General features: G+C 35.6%; 1 protein-coding gene across 1 annotated transcript in view; it reads right to left on the bottom strand.

Annotated features, from left to right (window-relative positions):
• The window catches only part of LOC145261815 (aarF domain-containing protein kinase 1-like), a 35,866-nt gene that overhangs the window by 4,197 nt on the left and 7,103 nt on the right, over window positions 1-24,566 (bottom strand). The window contains exons 4-7 of the mRNA XM_080119790.1: window positions 23,771-23,974; window positions 18,300-18,458; window positions 6,082-6,240; window positions 2,430-2,546 (exon numbers count right to left, since the gene is read on the bottom strand). Of these exons, the coding sequence (XP_079975916.1) occupies window positions 2,430-2,546; window positions 6,082-6,240; window positions 18,300-18,458; window positions 23,771-23,974 (639 nt within the window). The remainder of the gene's footprint in view (window positions 1-2,429; window positions 2,547-6,081; window positions 6,241-18,299; window positions 18,459-23,770; window positions 23,975-24,566) is intronic.

Here is a 24,566-nt window from a genome sequence, read left to right as displayed (position 1 = left end):
CCAGTGAAGGTTGAGGATATACTTTACATGGAAACAAATAATATGAGAAGGATGTATAATGTAAGCCTTAAAGACCAACTTAGATTTCATGATCGGAAGGAAGATTAAATCTGGGCATTATAGGAAAATGTGTGCAGAACAGGAGTTTGAAATCGATGAGTTCTTATATTAGTAGATGCAGAACAGTGGAGATAGCAAGATCAATGGAAGGCCAAGAAAAACATAGAGGATGAGTGGGTACTTGTACAGTTTAATCAAGACATTAAAAAATGAAAATATCAAAAAAAAAAAAAGGTTATATTGTACGTATCCGTTATGGAATGAAGTCCTCCGGAAAAAAAATTCACTTAATTTCATCAAGTAGTTTCTTTTTTACAGCAAAAACACTATTTGTTATGATACCGAGCAAAAGGTTTGATTTTTAGGAAGAAAAGCTAGTATTAAAGATGGGAAGGGAGTGTCGGTGCTTTAACTGGAGTTATGTCTCCGTGGCGTGTTCAAAAAATTCCAATATGACTGACTTCAATGAGCTCTCATAAAAACATGTTTTTCCGCTGTAAAAAAAAATCTACTCGATCAAATTAAGTGAAATTTTTTTCGGAGATCTTCAGTCCAAAACGGATACGTACAATATAACCTCTTTTTCAATATTTTAATTTTTTAATGTCTTGATTAAACTGTACAAGTACCAAAGAGTGATAAGAGTGATTTTTGGAAAAAGAAGGATAAGACATAACTAGAAATAGGTTAGCTTAGTCAATTTCTAAAAGCTGTCAAGCACATGCCAACATATAAAGCAGATGTCAAATCAGATATGATGATGCAGATGAGGAAGAATCCAAATGTGAATAAAGATGAATTTTATATACATCTAGTGATGTCATTTTTTATTTTTTTTTATTTTTACTCTGAGTCACCCTCAAACATTGCATATTACCTCTTAAAGATAAGGATTCACTATTTGGGACCATGATTATAAGAGACTTTAAAGAGAGTTGAGCAGTGAGATGTCTGTTAAATGTCTGTATGTTCGTACAGTCAGGAAAGCAGGAAACAGGAAAGGAATTTCAAAGATGAACAATTTGATGTAAGAATAGAGTAAAAGGCTTTCTAGCATTTAGGAACTTTTACAGTGAAAGGGTGGAATTTTACTGCTTGTCGGGTTAGTCGAGGGTATATATGCTGAGGGGCCACAAGTGCTATGAGTTCATCAAAATGTGTTAATTTGATTCTGAACAAATAGATATGTCTTAACTTCTATGTAGGACATTTTGCTGGTAACTTTAACCCCAGGGTTTCTAGAAAAAGTAGTACATAATCAGGTTACCCTATTTGTGGCATTCTCAACTGGTCACTGTGCATGCCAGCATTATGTGATGCACAAAATACAGCCTCTCAATAACGAATAACTGTGGATAGTGAACGGAGTTAGCCTGTTATTATGCATGGACATGGATAACAGAGAAGATCTAGAAATGTAAACATGCACTATACAGTTGCATGTTTGTAATGCATGTGAATAACAGATTTGTGTGAGAAATCTTTAGCCACAAGATTTGAGATCACCCAGGATATGATAAATAACTATGGTTTAGGGTTGACCACCCAGAATTCATTCCAATTCAAAGAAATTATGGTACAATAAATATACATATCCTGAAATGGACAAAACAGTGTCCATAAATAATGTTTTTATACACTAGTTATTCAGGTAGATGAAATTACAATCCTTGAATCAGAGTTACCTACCTTAGGTGAATCTTGGATTTAATGTCAGCAAATAGTTTAAATATGCTAAAAATTGAACGAAAACATGACAAAACAGATTAACAATCAGACAGCTAGACATTGTTGCATAATCATGTTGACATGCCAGTTCTTGTTAGATCACCAAAGTTAAGCAATGTTAAGCCTAGTCAGTGCAGATGGGTGACCAGGCACTGCATGTAGGAGAACCTCAATAATTCTCTGCAAGAATTGCAAAAATTTAACATCATCATCTCTCCTGATCAGGATATGCATGCGACTGGGGACCACTTGTGAATTTGATATTTCTAGTAGACTTTCACCTTTGAAGGAAGTTGGTTCAACTATTTTTTTAGAATGAATGCCATTTCATTTTTTTTTTAAATTTATTTTTTCACCTTGTGTTAATTTACATTCTACAATTAAAAAGAAGAAAAAATTGATTGCAAGTTTAATTTCAAAGAAGTGTGTCTGCAAATCAGATCTGCAATTCAAAACACAATTTTTTATGGTGAATTTTAAGTTTGTGCATTTTTTCTATGAAGGTATAACTAGTATTTAACACAACACAATAAAAAGACAAAGAAAAAAATTAATATGGAGAACCCATGTACAAGCTTATGCAACCAACAGAAAAGAGCAAGCTTTGCTTGAGTTAAAAATGTTTAACGAAAGATAACTACCTCATTCACAGATATATTATTCTTCGTCATATATTCCTTATCATCGATAGTCCCTCCTTCGCAGTATTCCATGGTTAGAACACGGCTTGATGAAAAGTTCCAATGAATGCGTGGCACCTGAAAAATAAGATTTAAAAATTCTATATATATATATGAGCGAAATTACAGAGTAAGATAGAGTAATGGGAGACATCTCCCTTCCACAACACCACCTGATGGCATCAACCGGTAGTGGTCAAACCTATTTATCTATCAAGTGGTTGGACTAAATGTTAGTCATCAACCTGAAAAAAGAAATAATAGAATTATATCCTTTGGACTGAAGAAGACAGTTATCATCCTTGAGAAGAGCATGTCGGTCATGACAGTTTGAGAAGTAAACAAAACACCTCTTCGCAACAGATTTTAAGTCATTATGCATCCAGTGGCTTCCACATTAGCATTTAAACTGTAAGTTGTTAACTAAATATGCTAACGTGTATACTTTGTCTGTTGATCATTTTTGAGTGGTTAATAAACCGATAACACATATCATTCAGGCATAATATTAAGCACACAAATGCAAGGGCTACACTTTTTTCCCTTTTATTTATATTCACTCCAAAGAAGGCCGATTGCTAGTGAGAAGTAAGGAGGCTACTGTGAATTAGGAGCCAGATTCTTTGTAAGATTGATCCCTAGGACATATTCTTGGCTGGTATGAAACCAGTCAACAAACCAGCATGTGCAGATGAGATTTTTAAATCTCATCCGAACATGCTTTCAATCTAGTCGATTCATTAAATTAGACAAAATTGGTTACAGTAATTCCTCACTCTCCATAAATAAATCCTGATGCTTTGCACACGTTTTATTTTACAGAGTATGATCCTTTGGTTCTTCTTCATTATTGTAATGAAATTTAAAAAGTGAAATATTGAATTTCAAATGAAACCAATGGTACCTACTGAATTGTCATGTCGCAGTAATGAAAATATCCAAATATTTCGAAAAACAATAAGGTAATAAATTAATTATAAATTAAAATAGTTTTTGAAAGCAATTAGCGAAAATTGAGTTTTGCAAAAAATTCTCTAAGAAAGACAGTGGAAGTGGTCTCAAATCTCTATATTGCCCTCTATGTCTACATGCCCCCACCTTTAAGTAACCCATTGAGACAGAAACCCCTTAAAACTTCAAATGCATATATATGTTATAATATATATATGTATAAGGTACTAATTCAGGAAGTTTTCCATTTCAGTTTCTTCTGACTATATTAGAGAGTGAAATGGGAAGAGAGAGAAGCAGTCAAAAAAAAAAAAAAAAAAAATAACATGGCATTATAAACATAGTGAAAAAGAATATAGTAATAAACCTCATTCAATCCCAAGCAACATTGAGTCTTCCTGCTAGTATATATATATATATATATATATATATATATATATATATATATATATATACTAGCCTGGTTGCCCGGATGTTTGGAGGTGTGTGTTGAGCAAAAAACAAAAAAAGTGGTAGTAGGCAGGCAGGCTCGAATATGTGATGCGAAGGCAGTAAAAAAGTGAAAGAAAATTTGACGTCTTATCGCTACTCCATGACGCGACCGGAAGTTCGGAACCTTAAAATTAGGCAAAGTCAATCCAACTAATACGATGCCTTGTAAAAATGGCTTGCAGAAAATCAACCCCTCCTTGTAGAAAACTGCCCAGTTGAGTGTGAAGGAATTACTGTTTTTGGCCAATTTTTCAATATTTGTCGTCCAAGACGTCGAGCTTACAAAAGGATACTGATCTCGTGAAAATCCGTAGCCTCTGTCGAAAGTTTTAGGCAAACATACATACATACAAACATTTAAACAGACAGGTAACATTTATATTATAGGTAAGTGAAGGTTTGGTTGTTTGTTATAGAAATTTGTTAAAAGTTCAAAAATTCAACCTAGTTTTAATAAGGTTCCAATTTTTCCAGAAATCTCATAACACTTTTCAAATGTCTCTCTGATTCCATCTGGGGTTACTAGTATTCAATTATCGATTCCTATTATTGCAAAAGTAATTGAAAAGAGATCTATATGAAGATCAAAAAAGTTTTCTAAAAAAATTTTACAAAGAATACGTAATAATTTTGTATTAGAATTTTTTTGTTTTAAATATTGGATATCCATAAACAATACATAATATATCAAATTTTTTCATTTCTAAAATATAAAGTAAGATAAAAAAAAATGATAATGTGGGAGCCGAAACATGCACCATCCTAATTCTTGAACAAAGCCGAAGTGCAAGCTAGCTCTTAATAACTAGAATACCCATTCCAGGACAATTTCATATCAATTCATCCTTGAATAAGTGACAAGCTTCACCACCTCTGCCTTTTGCAGAAATTTTTATTCTCACAACTACTACATGCAAAGTTTTTTCTGCAATTGCATGCAATACATTCTATGTATATATTTTATTCCAATAAATAAAATTAGCACTCTTTGTGTGTTGTCATTCACACTTTCTGCTGTGGACTAAATAATAAATGATAACTTGAAGATTCTACTTTTGTTATATATTTAATGAAGATGTAGGGGAGGGTGTTACTCCTTTGGATTTCTCCATTTACTCTTGGTCCTTATCTTATAATGCTTGGTGCTTCACAAGGCATTGGGACTTTAGTATAACTTGACTGGATATTCACAACTCATCAGTGAACATTAACCCTTATACCAAACAGACAAGTTGGATGGATACCTCACTACAAAATAGGCATGCTTAAAAACATTTGTACTCTTACAGAATTCTCCCTATATTAAAAAACAAAACTAAAGAAAAATCTCTATGATGTACGTACTCATAACAGAAAGAAAATATTGTATTTGAAAACTCACATAAATTGATGAAGTAGTTTTATTGGTGCTTGTTAAGCTATAGTCGACAAATCAATTTTTTAAGTATATCATTTTAAGCAAAAACAATATTATGTACTTAATTGTCATGTCGAAAATAGTAATATATCCAAAAATTACCAAAATTCATCCAATAGAACAACTGTTATTGTGTTTTTAGTAAAAAAAAAAAAAAAAAAGTCTATCGCTATAGACAATAAATATTGCAGCTATGACAAGTAATCTAAAATATTCCTTTCGGAGTTATGTCCCCTGTGTTCAGACTCCTACCGTCTACTTTATAACGTCCAAGAAAAATGCGATTTTACCCAGTTTTCCGTAAAAATTACTTTTGACTATAAACAACTTTCTTCTCAATGAATTTTAGTAATTTTTGATTGTATTACTATTTTCGGCATGACAATTAAGTATGTAATATTATTTTTTCTTAAAACAACATATTTAAAAAAAATCAATCTGCCAACTGTATCTTAACACGCATTGTTTTATTTTTAAATAAAAAAATCAAATTTTATGGCCAAACCAACGAGTAACTGTCTCATAGCGCTATTTTAAAAACAGTCTCAAGAAGGAAGGGAGATAATTCAACATAATCTAAACTTGCAAGATCTTTGTTGTGATGCCTACAAATTCCCATTAAGCGCTTATGTGATTTTTGGAATGCACTATCACTGTTCTGTTATGGGTATGTCCATCATACAAATTTTTCTTTATTGTTTTTTAAGATAAAGTCAATTCTGTACAAGTATTAAAACATAAAACTATACTAACTTTCAAAAATCTGAGGTGTTTCAATAATTTTGCGACTTTCTCACTGTTTTTGCCTTCTTGAATGAAATCCAATTCCTGCGGGAGATTCTTTTCTGTTTCTTCTGCCAACCACATGTACTGGAATCCAGGGAAAATAAACTTGACAGCTTTCACCAATAACTAAAAAGGGGAAAAGAACAAACAAAGCAAAAATATTCATATAAATCTAATTTATAAAACTCACTATGTCTGTCTGTCTGTCTCCATATTTTCAAACTCTATTTCTTTCAAAACTAAAAGTCACAGAGCGGCGCTAGGGGCCTCAAATGATTGGATTTTTTATGGACCATTCTTTTATGGGTCTTTAGTCGGTTAAAATAGTTTTTAAGGGGTCAAAAAGGGGTCATAATTGAAAAAAATCGTTATACATTTTGTACATTCATGTTAGTTTATTTTTATTAAGTTCATATGTGTGTCACGTTGGTATAACGTCACCAACTTTGAATGCTACAGTTTTACTTTCAGTTTCTGACGGAACCCAAACACTTTTTTTTTCACTTTTGAAATCATGACTATAATAATATATGCGAAATCTGAGAATATTAAAATATCATATTTTAATTCACAATCAGGTAAAGCCAGGCGATCCCCCTGCTAGTAAGAAAAAAGTGCACAAAAAAACTTTGCAATGAAAAGTACTACTAGGATTAACAACATTAAAATATTATTATAGCTCTGCCACAAAAGAAGCAATACACATTGTAAGCATTTATTCAATGCATGAGAATTAAGCAATGGATATATGATTCTAAAGAAAGAAGAACATACCAAAATATCTTCAAAATAGGAGTCATAAATCTACAGTTAACATTTACTTTCCTCTCATCGCAGCCAAATGTGACACAAGGTCGGAAGATAGAAATTGAAGTCAGCAAACAAGAGCAAGAGAACTCTGACCTACATAAACTACCTGATCAGCCTTGCCAGCATTTCACAGTAAGGGTATCTCAGGCGATTAGCAATAAACTAACCCCTTTTATAAAAGCGGAAGTAAAACCTGGGAAGGTGAACCTCTTAGAACTGCACAGTACTATATCTCAGTTCACTGAAAAATGGTCATCTAACTCAAATAACCCAGACTTTGTCAAACTAATTGTTATTGATGCATCATCGACTTGGTATGGAAAACACAACTATGGGTAAGGTCAGGTTGACATCTAGATTGAGTTAACCCTACAGTTGATCACAAGGAAACAAACGTAAATCATCCATACTTATATGTGCTTTGTAATATTTTTTAAAGCGATCTCTTAAGTATTTAAAATTGGTTTTCATATTTTTTTTAATGATTTTGCAAGAAATGTTAAGGCATTTGCTTTTAAATAAGGTTTTTAGCAAATTATTACTATTTACATTGTTTTATCATCTTTGTGTTTCATACTCAAGTTAGACGTTGCGTGAATGACTTCCAATATTCCCAGCCTAGTTGTCATTTTACTTGTGCCACTCACTAGGAGCAGGTCATCATCAACTGATCTCTTCCATGTTCTACGCTGTCATGTGACCTTTGATCATTGACATCAATGTCGGACACACTTTCCAATGTTTTCGATAAATGATGGTATGCAACATAGCAGTTGAGACACTGTCATGCGATACAATTTATCATTAAAGTTTTTACAGAGAAAACAGCAATTTTATCTGATGCACTGCAGCCAGAGTTGTTTCATTTCGATACTTCAATATCGACCACATATCAAAGCCATGCTAAAGTACAGGCTGGACATGTGTACTGTAAACTTGCATGTAATATTGTTTGAAATGGCCAGTTTTGGTGATATAAACTTCATTTTGATATTAAATTAACATGTGATACAATAATTGTAGCCGAGGAAAGAACACAATGTTGTATTCTGTCACACATAAAATAAAATTGCTAACCAATCCAGCAACTGTAGGCAAGTAGGAAGTGGCTAATTCTTAATCTTTGAAAAGTTTATATTTCACAGAAATGTTAACACAACTCTCGATTATAATGCTTGATTTTGCTAGATAAAAATATGACTCCTTAGAATGAATTGTTCTTTCTAGGTATTTTAAAAGCGATTAACCATCATTTGCTAGATGACACATATTATGGCGTCACAAAATTTGTTTAGCCTGTGATGTCCAGCCTGTAATGTGCAGTCCAGATGTGCATAGCCTGTAATGTGCAGTCTAGATGAGGTTAGCCTGTAATGTGTAGTCTAGATGTGATTAGCCTGTAATGTGCAGTCTAGATGAGGGTAGCCTGTGATGTGCAGTCTAGATGTGCTTAGCCTGTAATTGTAATAAGCAGTTTAAATGAGGTTAGCCTGTAATGTGCAGTCTAGATGAAGTTAGCCTGTGATGTGCAGTTTAGATGAGGTTAGCCTGTAATGTGCAGTCTAGATGTGCTTAGCCGGTAATGTGCAGTCTAGATGAAGTTAGCCTGTGATGTGCAGTTTAAATGAGGTTAGCCTGTAATGTGCAGTCTAGATGAGGTTAGAATGTGATGTGCAATTTAGATGAGGTTAGCCTGTAATGTGCAGTCTAGATGAGGTTAGCCTGTGATGTGCAGTCTAGCTGAGGTTAGCCTGTGATGTGCAGTCTAGATATGGTTAGCCTGTGATGTGCAGTCTAGATGTACTTAGCCTGTAATGTGAAGTCTATATGTGGTTCGCCTGTAATGGGTAGTCTATATAAGGTTAGCCTGTAATGTGTAGTCTAGATGTTCTTAGCCTGTAATGTGCAGTCTAAATGAGGTTAGCCTGTAATGTGCAGTCTAGATGTGCTTAGCCTGTAATTGTAATAAGCAGTTTAAATGAGGTTAGCCTGTAATGTGCAGTCTAGATGTGCTTAGTCTAGATGTGTTTAGTGGGTAATGTGCAGTTTAAATGAGGTTAGCCTGTAATGTGTAGTCTAGATGTGCTTAGCCTGTAATGAGCAGTTTAAATGAGGTTAGCCTGTAATGTGCAGTCTAGATGTGCTTAGCCTGTAATGTGCAGTTTAGATGAGGTTAGCCTGTAATGTGCAGTCTAGCTGAGGTTAGCCTGTGATGTGCAGTCAAGCTGAGGTTAGCCTGTGATGTGCAGTCTGGATATGGTTAGCCTGTCATGTGGAGACTAGATGTACTTAGCCTGTAATGTGCAGTCTAGATGTGGTTCGCCTGTAATGGGTAGCCTATATGAGGTTAGCCTGTAATGTGTAGTCTAAATGAGGTTAGCCTGTAATGTGCAGTCTAGATGTGCTTAGCCTGTAATTGTAATAAGCAGTTTAAATGAGGTTAGCCTGTAATGTGCAGTCTAGATGAGGTTAGAATGTGATGTGCAATTTAGATGAGGTTAGTCTGTAATGTGCAGTCTAGATGTGCTTAGTCTGTAATGAGCAGTTTAAATGAGGTTAGCCTGTAATGTGCAGTCTAGATGAGGTTAGCATGTGATGTGCAGTTTAGATGAGTTTAGCCTGTAATGTGCAGTCTAGATGAGGTTAGCCTGTTATGTGCAGTCTAGATGTGCTTAGCCTGTAATGTGCAGTATAGATGAGGTTAGCCTGTAATGTGCAGTCTAGCGTAGGTTAGCCTGTGATGTGCAGTCTAGATATGGTAAGCCTGTGATGTGCAGTCTAGATATGGTTAGCCTGTGATGTGCAGTCTAGATATGGTTAGCCTGTGATGTGCAGTCTAGATGTGGTTTGCCTGTAATGGGTAGTCTACATGAGGTTAGCCTGTAATGTGCAGTCTAGATGTGGTTCGCCTGTAATGGGTAGCCTATATGAGGTTAGCCTGTAATTTGTAGTCTAAATGAGGTTAGCCTGTAATGTGCAGTCTAGATGTGCTTAGCCTGTAATTGTAATAAGCAGTTTAAATGAGGTTAGCCTGTAATGTGCAGTCTAGATGAGGTTAGCATGTGATGTGCAGTTTAGACGAGGTTAGCCTGTAATGTGCAGTCTAGATGAGGTTAGCCTGTGATGTGCAGTCTAGCTGAGGTTAGCCTGTGATGTGCAGTCTAGATATGGTTAGCCTGTGATGTGCAGTCTAGATGTACTTAGCCTGTAATGTGCAGTCTATATGTGGTTCGCCTGTAATGGGTAGTCTATATAAGGTTAGCCTGTATTGTGTAGTCTAGATGTTCTTAGCCTGTAATGTGCAGTCTAAATGAGGTTAGCCTGTAATGTGCAGTCTAGATGTGCTTAGCCTGTAATTGTAATAAGCAGTTTAAATGAGGTTAGCCTGTAATGTGCAGTCTAGATAAGGTTAGAATGTGATGTGCAATTTAGATGAGGTTAGTCTGTAATGTGCAGTCTAGATGTGCTTAGCCTGTAATGTGCAGTTTAGATGAGGTTAGCCTGTAATGTCCAGTTTAGATGAGGTTAGCCTGTAATGTGCAGTCTAGCTGAGGTTAGCCTTTGATTTGCAGTCTAGATATGGTTAGCCTGTGATGTGCAGTCTAGATGTACCTGTAATGTGCAGTCTAGATGTGGTTCGCCTGTAATGGGTAGGCTAAATGAGGTTAGCCTGTTATGTGCAGTCTAGATGTGCTTAGCCTGTAATTGTAATAAGCAGTTTAAATGGGGTTAGCCTGTAATGTGCAGTCTAGATGTGCTTAGCCTATAATGTGCAGTTTAGATTAGGTTAGCCTGTAATGTCCAGTTTAGATGAGGTTAGCCTGTAATGTGCAGTTTAGATGAGGTTAGCCTGTAATGTGCAGTCTAGATGAGGTTAGCCTGTGATGTGCAGTCTAGCTGAGGTTAGCCTGTGATGTGCAGTCTAGATATGGTTAGCCTGTGATGTGCAGTCTAGATGTACTTAGCCTGTAATGTGCTGTCTAGATGTGGTTCGCCTGTAATGGGTAGTCTATATGAGGTTAGCCTGTAATGTGTAGTCTAGAAGTGCTTAGCCTGTAATGTGTAGTCTAAATGAGGTTAGCCTGTAATGTGCAGTCTAGATGTGCTTTGCCTGTAATTGTAATAAGCAGTTTAAATGAGGTTAGCCTGTAATGTGCAGTCTAGATGAGGTTAGAATGTGATGTGCAATTTAGATGAGGTTAGTCTGTAATGTGCAGTCTAGATGTGCTTAGTCTGTAATGAGCAGTTTAAATGAGGTTAGCCTGTAATGTGCAGTCTAGATGAGGTTAGCATGTGACGTGCAGTTTAGATGAGTTTAGCCTGTAATGTGCAGTCTAGATGAGGTTAGCCTGTTATGTGCAGTCTAGATGTGCTTAGCCTGTAATGTGCAGTATAGATGAGGTTAGCCTGTAATGTGCAGTCTAGCTGAGGTTAGCCTGTGATGTGCAGTCTAGATATGGTAAGCCTGTGATGTGCAGTCTAGATATGGTTAGCCTGTGATGTGCAGTCTAGATATGGTTAGCCTGTGATGTGCAGTCTAGATGTGGTTTGCCTGTAATGGGTAGTCTACATGAGGTTAGCCTGTAATGTGCAGTCTAGATGTGGTTCGCCTGTAATGGGTAGCCTATATGAGGTTAGCCTGTAATGTGTAGTCTAAATGAGGTTAGCCTGTAATGTGCAGTCTAGATGTGCTTAGCCTGTAATTGTAATAAGCAGTTTAAATGAGGTTAGCCTGTAATGTGCAGTCTAGATGAGGTTAGAATGTGATGTGCAATTTAGATGAGGTTAGTCTGTAATGTGCAGTCTAGATGTGCTTAGCCTGTAATGTGCAGTCTAGATGTGCTTAGCCTGTAATGTGCAGTTTAAATGAGGTTAGCCTGTAATGTGCAGTCTAGATGAGGTTAGCATGTGATGTGCAGTTTAGACGAGGTTAGCCTGTAATGTGCAGTCTAGATGAGGTTAGCCTGTGATGTGCAGTCTAGCTGAGGTTAGCCTGTGATGTGCAGTCTAGATATGGTTAGCCTGTGATGTGCAGTCTAGATGTACTTAGCCTGTAATGTGCAGTCTATATGTGGTTCGCCTGTAATGGGTAGTCTATATAAGGTTAGCCTGTAATGTGTAGTCTAGATGTTCTTAGCCTGTAATGTGCAGTCTAAATGAGGTTAGCCTGTAATGTGCAGTCTAGATGTGCTTAGCCTGTAATTGTAATAAGCAGTTTAAATGAGGTTAGCCTGTAATGTGCAGTCTAGATAAGGTTAGAATGTGATGTGCAATTTAGATGAGGTTAGTCTGTAATGTGCAGTCTAGATGTGCTTAGCCTGTAATGTGCAGTTTAGATGAGGTTAGCCTGTAATGTCCAGTTTAGATGAGGTTAGCCTGTAATGTGCAGTCTAGCTGAGGTTAGCCTTTGATTTGCAGTCTAGATATGGTTAGCCTGTGATGTGCAGTCTAGATGAAGTTAGCCTGTGATGTGCAGTTTAAATGAGGTTAGCCTGTAATGTGCAGTCTAGATGAGGTTAGAATGTGATGTGCAATTTAGATGAGGTTAGCCTGTAATGTGCAGTCTAGATGAGGTTAGCCTGTGATGTGCAGTCTAGCTGAGGTTAGCCTGTGATGTGCAGTCTAGATATGGTTAGCCTGTGATGTGCAGTCTAGATGTACTTAGCCTGTAATGTGCAGTCTATATGTGGTTCGCCTGTAATGGGTAGTCTATATAAGGTTAGCCTGTAATGTGTAGTCTAGATGTTCTTAGCCTGTAATGTGCAGTCTAAATGAGGTTAGCCTGTAATGTGCAGTCTAGATGTGCTTAGCCTGTAATTGTAATAAGCAGTTTAAATGAGGTTAGCCTGTAATGTGCAGTCTAGATGTGCTTAGTCTAGATGTGTTTAGTGGGTAATGTGCAGTTTAAATGAGGTTAGCCTGTAATGTGTAGTCTAGATGTGCTTAGCCTGTAATGAGCAGTTTAAATGAGGTTAGCCTGTAATGTGCAGTCTAGATGTGCTTAGCCTGTAATGTGCAGTTTAGATGAGGTTAGCCTGTAATGTGCAGTCTAGCTGAGGTTAGCCTGTGATGTGCAGTCAAGCTGAGGTTAGCCTGTGATGTGCAGTCTGGATATGGTTAGCCTGTCATGTGGAGACTAGATGTACTTAGCCTGTAATGTGCAGTCTAGATGTGGTTCGCCTGTAATGGGTAGCCTATATGAGGTTAGCCTGTAATGTGTAGTCTAAATGAGGTTAGCCTGTAATGTGCAGTCTAGATGTGCTTAGCCTGTAATTGTAATAAGCAGTTTAAATGAGGTTAGCCTGTAATGTGCAGTCTAGATGAGGTTAGAATGTGATGTGCAATTTAGATGAGGTTAGTCTGTAATGTGCAGTCTAGATGTGCTTAGTCTGTAATGAGCAGTTTAAATGAGGTTAGCCTGTAATGTGCAGTCTAGATGAGGTTAGCATGTGATGTGCAGTTTAGATGAGTTTAGCCTGTAATGTGCAGTCTAGATGAGGTTAGCCTGTTATGTGCAGTCTAGATGTGCTTAGCCTGTAATGTGCAGTATAGATGAGGTTAGCCTGTAATGTGCAGTCTAGCGTAGGTTAGCCTGTGATGTGCAGTCTAGATATGGTAAGCCTGTGATGTGCAGTCTAGATATGGTTAGCCTGTGATGTGCAGTCTAGATATGGTTAGCCTGTGATGTGCAGTCTAGATGTGGTTTGCCTGTAATGGGTAGTCTACATGAGGTTAGCCTGTAATGTGCAGTCTAGATGTGGTTCGCCTGTAATGGGTAGCCTATATGAGGTTAGCCTGTAATGTGTAGTCTAAATGAGGTTAGCCTGTAATGTGCAGTCTAGATGTGCTTAGCCTGTAATGTGCAGTCTAGATGTGCTTAGCCTGTAATGTGCAGTTTAAATGAGGTTAGCCTGTAATGTGCAGTCTAGATGAGGTTAGCATGTGATGTGCAGTTTAGACGAGGTTAGCCTGTAATGTGCAGTCTAGATGAGGTTAGCCTGTGATGTGCAGTCTAGCTGAGGTTAGCCTGTGATGTGCAGTCTAGATATGGTTAGCCTGTGATGTGCAGTCTAGATGTACTTAGCCTGTAATGTGCAGTCTATATGTGGTTCGCCTGTAATGGGTAGTCTATATAAGGTTAGCCTGTAATGTGTAGTCTAGATGTTCTTAGCCTGTAATGTGCAGTCTAAATGAGGTTAGCCTGTAATGTGCAGTCTAGATGTGCTTAGCCTGTAATTGTAATAAGCAGTTTAAATGAGGTTAGCCTGTAATGTGCAGTCTAGATAAGGTTAGAATGTGATGTGCAATTTAGATGAGGTTAGTCTGTAATGTGCAGTCTAGATGTGCTTAGCCTGTAATGTGCAGTTTAGATGAGGTTAGCCTGTAATGTCCAGTTTAGATGAGGTTAGCCTGTAATGTGCAGTCTAGCTGAGGTTAGCCTTTGATTTGCAGTCTAGATATGGTTAGCCTGTGATGTGCAGTCTAGATGTACCTGTAATGTGCAGTCTAGATGTGGTTCGCCTGTAATGGGTAGTCTAAATGAGGTTAGCCTGTAATGTGCAGTCTAGATGTGCTTAGCCTGTAATTGTAATAAGCAGTTTAAATGGGGTTAGCCTGTAATGTGCAGTCTAGATGTGCTTAGCCTATAATGTGCAGTTTAGATTAGGTTAGCCTGTAATGTCCAGTTTAGATGAGGTTAGCCTGTAATGTGCAGTTTAGATGAGGTTAGCCTGTAATGTGCAGTCTAGATGAGGTTAGCCTGTGATGTGCAGTCTAGATATGGTTAGCCTGTGATGTGCAGTCTAGATATGGTTAGCCTGTGATGTGCAGTCTAGATGTACTTAGCCTGTAATGTGCAGTCTAGATGTGGTTCGCCTGTAATGGGTAGTCTATATGAGGTTAGCCTGTAATGTGTAGTCTAGAAGTGCTTAGCCTGTAATGTGTAGTCTAAATGAGGTTAGCCTGTAATGTGCAGTCTAGATGTGCTTTGCCTGTAATTGTAATAAGCAGTTTAAATGAGGTTAGCCTGTAATGTGCAGTCTAGATGAGGTTAGAATGTGATGTGCAATTTAGATGAGGTTAGTCTGTAATGTGCAGTCTAGATGTGCTTAGTCTGTAATGAGCAGTTTAAATGAGGTTAGCCTGTAATGTGCAGTCTAGATGAGGTTAGCATGTGACGTGCAGTTTAGATGAGTTTAGCCTGTAATGTGCAGTCTAGATGAGGTTAGCCTGTTATGTGCAGTCTAGATGTGCTTAGCCTGTAATGTGCAGTATAGATGAGGTTAGCCTGTAATGTGCAGTCTAGCTGAGGTTAGCCTGTGATGTGCAGTCTAGATATGGTAAGCCTGTGATGTGCAGTCTAGATATGGTTAGCCTGTGATGTGCAGTCTAGATATGGTTAGCCTGTGATGTGCAGTCTAGATGAGGTTAGCCTGTAATGGGTAGTCTACATGAGGTTAGCCTGTAATGTGCAGTCTAGATGTGGTTCGCCTGTAATGGGTAGCCTATATGAGGTTAGCCTGTAATGTGTAGTCTAAATGAGGTTAGCCTGTAATGTGCAGTCTAGATGTGCTTAGCCTGTAATTGTAATAAGCAGTTTAAATGAGGTTAGCCTGTAATGTGCAGTCTAGATGAGGTTAGAATGTGATGTGCAATTTAGATGAGGTTAGTCTGTAATGTGCAGTCTAGATGTGCTTAGCCTGTAATGTGCAGTCTAGATGTGCTTAGCCTGTAATGTGCAGTTTAAATGAGGTTAGCCTGTAATGTGCAGTCTAGATGAGGTTAGCATGTGATGTGCAGTTTAGACGAGGTTAGCCTGTAATGTGCAGTCTAGATGAGGTTAGCCTGTGATGTGCAGTCTAGCTGAGGTTAGCCTGTGATGTGCAGTCTAGATATGGTTAGCCTGTGATGTGCAGTCTAGATGTACTTAGCCTGTAATGTGCAGTCTATATGTGGTTCGCCTGTAATGGGTAGTCTATATAAGGTTAGCCTGTAATGTGTAGTCTAGATGTTCTTAGCCTGTAATGTGCAGTCTAAATGAGGTTAGCCTGTAATGTGCAGTCTAGATGTGCTTAGCCTGTAATTGTAATAAGCAGTTTAAATGAGGTTAGCCTGTAATGTGCAGTCTAGATAAGGTTAGAATGTGATGTGCAATTTAGATGAGGTTAGTCTGTAATGTGCAGTCTAGATGTGCTTAGCCTGTAATGTCCAGTTTAGATGAGGTTAGCCTGTAATGTCCAGTTTAGATGAGGTTAGCCTGTAATGTGCAGTCTAGCTGAGGTTAGCCTTTGATTTGCAGTCTAGATATGGTTAGCCTGTGATGTGCAGTCTAGATGTACCTGTAATGTGCAGTCTAGATGTGGTTCGCCTGTAATGGGTAGTCTAAATGAGGTTAGCCTGTAATGTGCAATCTAGATGTGCTTAGCCTGTAATTGTAATAAGCAGTTTAAATGGGGTTAGCCTGTAATGTGCAGTCTAGATGTGCTTAGCCTATAATGTGCAGTTTAGATTAGGTTAGCCTGTAATGTCCAGTTTAGATGAGGTTAGCCTGTAATGTGCAGTCTAGATGAGGTTAGCCTGTAATGTGCAGTCTAGATGAGGTTAGCCTGTGATGTGCAGTCTAGATATGGTTAGCCTGTGATGTGCAGTCTAGATATGGTTAGCCTGTGATGTGCAGTCTAGATGTACTTAGCCTGTAATGTGCAGTCTAGATGTGGTTCGCCTGTAATGGGTAGTCTATATGAGGTTAGCCTGTAATGTGTAGTCTAGAAGTGCTTAGCCTGTAATGTGTAGTCTAAATGAGGTTAGCCTGTAATGTGCAGTCTAGATGTGCTTAGCCTGTAATTGTAATAAGCAGTTTAAATGAGGTTAGCCTGTAATGTGCAGTCTAGATGAGGTTAGAATGTGATGTGCAATTTAGATGAGGTTAGTCTGTAATGTGCAGTCTAGATGTGCTTAGTCTGTAATGAGCAGTTTAAATGAGGTTAGCCTGTAATGTGCAGTCTAGATGAGGTTAGCATGTGATGTGCAGTTTGGATGAGTTTAGCCTGTAATGTGTAGTCTAGATGAGGTTAGCCTGTTATGTGCAGTCTAGATGTGCTTAGCCTGTAATGTGCAGTATAGATGAGGTTAGCCTGTAATGTGCAGTCTAGCTGAGGTTAGCCTGTGATGTGCAGTCTAGATATGGTAAGCCTGTGATGTGCAGTCTAGATATGGTTAGCCTGTAATGTGCGGTCTAGATGATGTTAGACTGTAATGGGTAGTCTATATGTGCTTAGCCTGTAATATGCAGTCTAGATTTGCTTTGCCTGTAATGTTCAGTCTAGATGTGGTTAGCATGTGATGTTCTACTTAGATGCAAAACAAAAATATATATACAAAATCTAACACTACTTGAAAAACATTTCATTGTAAAATAAAATGCATGTTGAAAATAAATTTGCATGCAGTACAGGTTGGAAGGATGGAGGTTGTGCATAAATGGGTTAACTGAGAGAATAACATTTGTCTGCGGATGGATGTAGCAGATGGAAACTTTAGATTTTAATGTGTAAGTTGATTAACGATATTTAATTCTTTTTTATTAAGGAATTAAAATATCTGAAGACTTAATAACAACTGAAATATTTGAAATCTTTCTTTTCTTTTCAATTATGCTTAGCAGTAATACACCAAAATATGCACACAATAAGCATATTAAAAAGATGGTGTATCATTTAGATTATTCAAACTACTGTTTTTATCTTGAGTGTTATTCTCACAACATTTCAACCAATGTAACATCTGAACTTCTGCAGGTGCATCTTTGTCAAACTTAAGAATCTGTGCAGAATTTTGAATGGTTAATCTACAGGGGTAGCTTGTTCTTATTTTATCAGCCATGACAAGATAGAAGTCTTAACTAATTCATAATTGTGTTCTTAATATCACTCATACTAAGGATAGAGCTTTTAACCTCCAAAAGACTGTCACTTAGAATTGATAATACTCAGGTTCTTGTAAATAATCTGAATAATAAATCCTAATTTTATAAATTCTGAAACAGGTTAGAAAAATATTGTTCTTTTATTGTCTTAAATCAACGTTTTAATCTCAGTGTTAGTGCAAGAAATGATGCAATTTTATTTTGTTTGATTTTTATTTTTACAAATATAAAAAAATTCTTTTTTTTTCATTTGTTTTTATTTTATATAATTCTTTAGTTAAAAAAAAATTCTATTGCCAAACTTGAAAAATAAATTTCAGAAATATTACTCAGATTAAAACGAGCTCCTTCTGCACTTTTTTTGTTTAAATAAACTAAAAAAACGAGATAGAAAGAAAAAAAATTAACATTTGAAAGGAAACTAACAAAACAAAATGAATATTATCCTTACAGTCATTGTTTTTATATCAACAAATGAATGCGCCTTCACAAGTGGATACTGAATCTTCACTGCAACAGGAGTTCCATCCTTTAATGTTGCTTTATGAACTTGAGCCAAAGAAGCACTACCAAGAGGTTTCGGTTCAATTGAGGAAAAGATTTCCTCAGGCTGAAATAAAAGAGTACAAATTATTCACATAATAAAAATATTGGGTGATTATGCTAACAACTGAAAGGCACAGATTTACAATGACACTGTATCTTAAATCATTAAAACATCAAGCCTTTCCAAAAATGAACAAAAACGTCTTTTCCAATTGATTCAGTCCAAGAATAACATTTTTCCTATTAGAAAATTCCAAAACAATGCTATTTACTTTATACCAACGCGATTGTGTGTGTGTGTGTGTGTGCATATATATGTGTGTGTGTGTGTACATAATTATCTCATAAGTTTAATTCAATCATATTGTCGACATTAGACCTACATAGCCTTTAGCTATTGACAAATCAATATTTGATTCTAAGTAGCCATCTTGATTTTTTTAATAAAAAAAAACAAAAAACGTATTTCACTTTAATCACTTTCACAAATTAATTATTTCAGCCAGGAGGATAAGTAATAGGGATATAATTTTCTATAATAACCTAAAAAACAAAATAAGCTTATGTCATCATTAATAAAACGATTCTTCAAGCTTGCTCGAGCTATTTTTACTATCAGATGAGCTGGACAGTATAACATAACATATAATAGTATGTGCAAAACAGAAGACTTTGTTAGTTTAGTCATATTGGAAGAATGGATGAGAGTTCTTCGGTTAGTAGATTAGTAGATGAATAACAGTTGAGGCAGCAGAGTTAGCTGGCAGGGAAGACCAAGGAAAACATTAAAGTAAGTGATAAGAATGGATTTGAGGAAAATAAAGAATGTGACTAAGAGATAAGTTAATTTGGAAGTCAGTTTCTAAAAGTCGTCCAACACATACCAGAATGTAAAATAGACAAACTGATGATGATGATGATGATGACAACGACATTAAATATTAAACCACTAGCAAAAATATATGCACTTTGCACAGGACTTTGCTATATGCTCATGTACTCACTGCACAGGTACCCGAGTGTACAGCAAAGTCCCAAACTTAACATTTGACTATGACTTTGAAAAATGGAGTGCACTATCTTACACTATAACCTTGACCTTTGATCTTTACCTTGGAAAATGGTGTGCACCATTCCTAGGCGGGCGGGGGGGGGGGCATCATCATACAAGGTTTGCTCATGATCGGTCCAGTGATGTGAGCTGTACACACACACGCTACTACTTTATATATATATATATATATATATATATATATATATATATATATATATATATATATATATAGATAGATAGATAGATAGATAGATAGAGAGAGAGAGAGAGATTTACTTCATTTTTTTGTATCGAATCTAAGGGAGGTAAATATTGTCAAAATTAATTAACTCGCCTTAATTGTAAACAACAAAAAAAAAAGATGGTTACATCAAAAGGATCTCTCTTTCATCTATTAAGATGACGACAAAATATTATGCTTTAATAAGGTAAACATATAATGTGCCTATTTAAAAGAAAGATGTAAAAAGCCAGATGGCTAATAAGATACTTTGCTGTCTTTCTGTCAGAAATCTTTAAAAAAAAAACAACAAAAGACACGCATTTGCTATAATGTGGTCTTTAACATTTACCTTTATGTATCACATAATTAATATATTTTGAAAATATTGTTTGCATCAATCTGCATCAAATAAAACACCCATCAAACAAGAAGCAAATGAAAAAGAATCTAAAGTATTTTGAAGAAACTGATTTTAAAAATCTGAAAAAAAAATATCTGATAGTTTTTATTAAAATTCTTTTATCTTTTTCAATTAAAATATTTTCATTATTTTATATTTTTTCAATTAAAATATTTTCATTATTTTATATTTTTTCAATTAAAATATTTTCATTAAATTTTTTTTAGCTGAAGTTTGGAATAGGATATCTCTAAAATTTTCATTGATTTAGTTTTTAAATAACCTAAATTTACTATTGATTAATCATTCTAAATTATCAAAATAATTATTTTCTTTTAATTATTTACTTTAATTTCCCAAAATGAATTTAATTTACTATATATTCATTGTAAAATAAACACTCATTTTATAGCTGATATAATATTTTCAAAATTGCAAAGAAAGTTATATTATATATTCAAAGAATAGCATGCGAAAAATATACAAATTAAATTTATTTCAAATAATATAGAATCATTCTGGTCCTGAATACAACAAAATTGTCATTTTTCAAAAATGCACACTTCTATGCACTACTTCGAATCTTTAAGATCCTATTCATGATATGCAATTAAAATTTTACTTTACACAGCCAAAAATCAAAAGCAATTCCAAATTATCAAGCAGTTCTGTTCATAGTTTTGAGCAATTTAAAATCTCAAAATTTATGTAATTAAATTTGCAAATTTACAAAAGTTCTTTTCAAAAAAAAAAAAACTTTCCAAGAGCCATTCAAGTTAAAAAAAAGAAAAAGAAAAAATGGCTCTTTTAAATAATTCGTCAGTAATCTGAGGGAGATAACTCCATTTTACTAAGGGACTCATTCATTTTTCATACAAAAACTTCGGGCGCTAAAGTTAACGCAAAACATTTAACAGTACAAAAATATTACTAACAAAAAAGAAACTGGCTCGACAATGAATACCCTGAAAAAGTCACTTCTGATTAATTACAAAAATGCTCTGGAAAAGTTACTTCTGATTAATTGTAAGAAAAAATGATTTTTCCAATAAGAAACCATGAAAGATATTAATAATGAATTAAAGTTCGCTTTTCAAATGGATATGCAAATTAGTTCAATATATCAATAACTGAGTATATGAAAAATTGTTTGAATAATTCGTAAATAGAAAAAGTAAGCTTTTAATATCAATGTCAATGCATTAAAATCTCAACTTTATATGTGTATAGATATACAAAAGTTACCAATAAAATACAAAACTATTGTGGATATGCAATTCAAAAACAAAATATAAATTAGTTTTATCACAGGTCATTTTGTAGGTTTTTCTGTTTTCCTTGTCTATATGGACTTTGTGTCCTTAGTTAAATCTGATTTCAGTATTATTCTGTTTGTTTAAATACAGCACCAAAAAAGCATTTTTATTGTTGGGCAGGATGCACAAAACTTTTGCAATGGCTTACAGTTCTATGCTTATATGAAACTAAAAGAATACCCGTCCCAGGACAGGTAAAATTAATTTCTCAAACAGAACCATTTTGAACCACTTTTATGTCCCCTTACAAAGATTAAAATTAGGATATAATGCCACTAAATCTTATGTCTAGAATCCTTATTCCAATATTAATCAAAATCCATTACATGATTTGGATTCTAGACAATGTCTAAAATTTAAGGCTTAGCTTAAGGGATTTCGAAAAATTGAAACTTCAGGAATCTAAATTGGTGTCTTATGATTAAAACCCCTGAAATTTAGGGAATATTTATTAATTGATGTTGAATAACTATTGTTGAAATTTCATAAAAATAGGTAATATTTGAATTTTCACAAAAAAAAACACCCTGTTTTTGTGCCTTTTGCACAGAACTAAATTAAACTAAATGTAGCAGACATTACCCACCATTACACTTAGCAACTGTGTTGCAAAATTTATAATGATCATTTTATTAGCTCCAGAGTAAATCCTATAAAATACAGAGGTGACCCGATGGGGCCCAGACGATGCCGGGAGGGGGGGACCTTGCTTAATGGATTAAGAAACAGCCTATTGCCTGGGTGGTCCCATTGACACAATTCAGGAGATTTCACACGTTTGAATCTAATGATGAAGATGATGATAATGGTGATGATGGAAAGAAAGAAAGTGTTTTAACAGATAACCAAAATGATCTCACCCCGCCCACCCCCACCAGAATGGATAGTCGAAGGGTATCTAAACCAGTCATAAAAATAATTCCCAAGCAGGGAAAGCTTGGCACTTGTGTTAATTAACAGATGTGAAGTGGTTAGTTTGGGGAAAATTAACCCTGAATGCCGCTTGACGAAGGAGGGGGGATATTATTTCAAGACATCGGAATGTGACAGGTGATAGTGAAGCCATAAAAGTTGCCCTGGTTATTTGTTGCTTTGACCGAAATAATAATTATCAGTGTTAGAAGACCACCACGGAAATCAAGGGGGCCCATTGAGTGGTAATTGACCATGACAACCCAAGAGGAAGAGAACCCATACAACGACTGGTCAATGGAAAATGGGAGAGAAAATGTTTATTGGATATAGGCTGGATCTCATGAAATTGAATTGTTAAGAAATTAACAGGTGTTAGTAAAGTATAAAAAATCGCCATTCCTGGCATGTGGACATTTTATTGCCTTTGCTGACGTAGTAATTTAGTTTTGGGACTGCTGACAAGAGAGAGGGAGGGCGAAGAGGCTCAAAACTGAAAACCCTTTTCTCTTCAATAATTTTAAAGGTTGTTTTTTTTTTTCTTTTTTTTCTTCTGCATCAGAGCATTCAGAGTTCAGTGGGAAATGCTTGAACCTCCCTTCCCACCCTTGGGGAACAGGACATTACTGGACCCCAAAGCAAAAGCACGGCCACTGATTGGTGGACAGCCATTTGAGGACATATTGAGAGAGGCGGGATTGTAACCAACCGATACTGATATAATGTTAATTGAAGACATCTAAAACGACACAATTTGCCACGCGTCTTCAGCAACAACCTCCTCCCTCTGTGAACTTTTCTTCCCCATGTACTGACGATAGAAAATGAAGAACTTTGTTAAAAACCGCCAGCCACAGATCTGTATAAGTGACTAAGGCAGTTGTGTATATGCTATCTGTAAAGTTGAAAACAATAATTATTTTATGTCAAGAAAAGCCAGTTAATCCTTGACTTCTTTTCTTTGTTTAGAAAACGCTGTTTTTGAGTGCAGTCTATTTTTCAACCCGGCCCTGTTGACAGTTTGGAAGCCGGATCAAGATTGGAAACAAGTAAGCGGACCACGGCGATGGGGACAAATTCGACCACTAGATAGGAACACAGGCGATGCCACAGGGATCGGCATCAATTGCACCTCTCATCCAAGCCTGTGCATCTGGGCCGGCCCTGTAGGAGTTACACAGATATCTAAACATATCTAACTTTATACAAATAGAGATATGACAGTCATCAACTAAAATGGTCTAAATTTATTAAGGGACTACACCGGTTATGAAATAAGTGTTTATTTTATATTGAAGTTAAAAAAGCAAATTGAAACCACTAAAAGAATTAAATTTAATTTAATTAAAAAAAATGATTTAAGATGATTAAAAGATAATAATCTGAAATTATTTTTATGTTACATAAAAACAGAAATTTTAACAATTTCACATTTATTCCAAAACTTGATGCCATTTTTTTTTTGGTCTACCTCTTTTCCAAATTCTTCTTTGACAACTTGAAGCATTTCTTTGACTGGTGTCAGTGGCACTTTATCATAGAGAAGTCTCATAGTTTGCACGTACTCATCAGGCAGTAAATAATCCAAAGATCCAATGTGTTGACCCACTTTGATGAATGCACCTCCATTCGCCAGACACATATCCCGCAACCTCTCAGCAGATCGAGTATGAATCTAAAATAAATAAAACTCCAGATTAAATCAGATTAAAAACTTACAGACATAATATAGTTGATCTAAAATCCCTCTTTGGTGCTAGACAATAACCTCCGCTTCCCCAGAAAAAACAAAAATAAAGAAAAATCTGTATGATGTACATCCCTATAAATGAAAGAAAATATTGTACATGAAAAAATTGATCAAGTAGTTTTATTTTTAAATAAGAAAATCAAATTTTTTCACTAAATTATGAGCAATGATCTTCTGACACCATCTTGACAACATTCTTCGGGAACAAGGGAGAATATTTTCAAAGAATTCAAAATTTTGTGATATTTCAGAAACCATTCTTAACATGGGGAGGAGGCATTGAAAAAAATCAAATCCGCTTAAAAATGATTTTCTTTATTAAAAATAAAAGTACTTGATCAATTTTCATCATTTTTGGTGTACGATATTTTCTTTCCATCACAGATCATAAAGACTTTAATTTTATTTTTTATAGGGAAGGAGAGGAGTTTTTGACAAGCATTGAACAAAAATAATGTGGTCGCAATTCAAAGAGAAATTGCTGCTGCTCACATCATGGCTATCTGTGGCATTAATA

This window comes from Euprymna scolopes, chromosome 1 (genome assembly GCF_053919585.1).
Source record: "Euprymna scolopes isolate OS-2025 chromosome 1, ASM5391958v1, whole genome shotgun sequence".
In the NCBI taxonomy this organism is placed as follows: Eukaryota; Metazoa; Mollusca; class Cephalopoda; order Sepiida; family Sepiolidae; genus Euprymna; species Euprymna scolopes.
The sequence above is the reverse complement of the archived record's forward strand: the minus strand, read 5'-3'. Positions and strand labels throughout refer to the sequence as shown.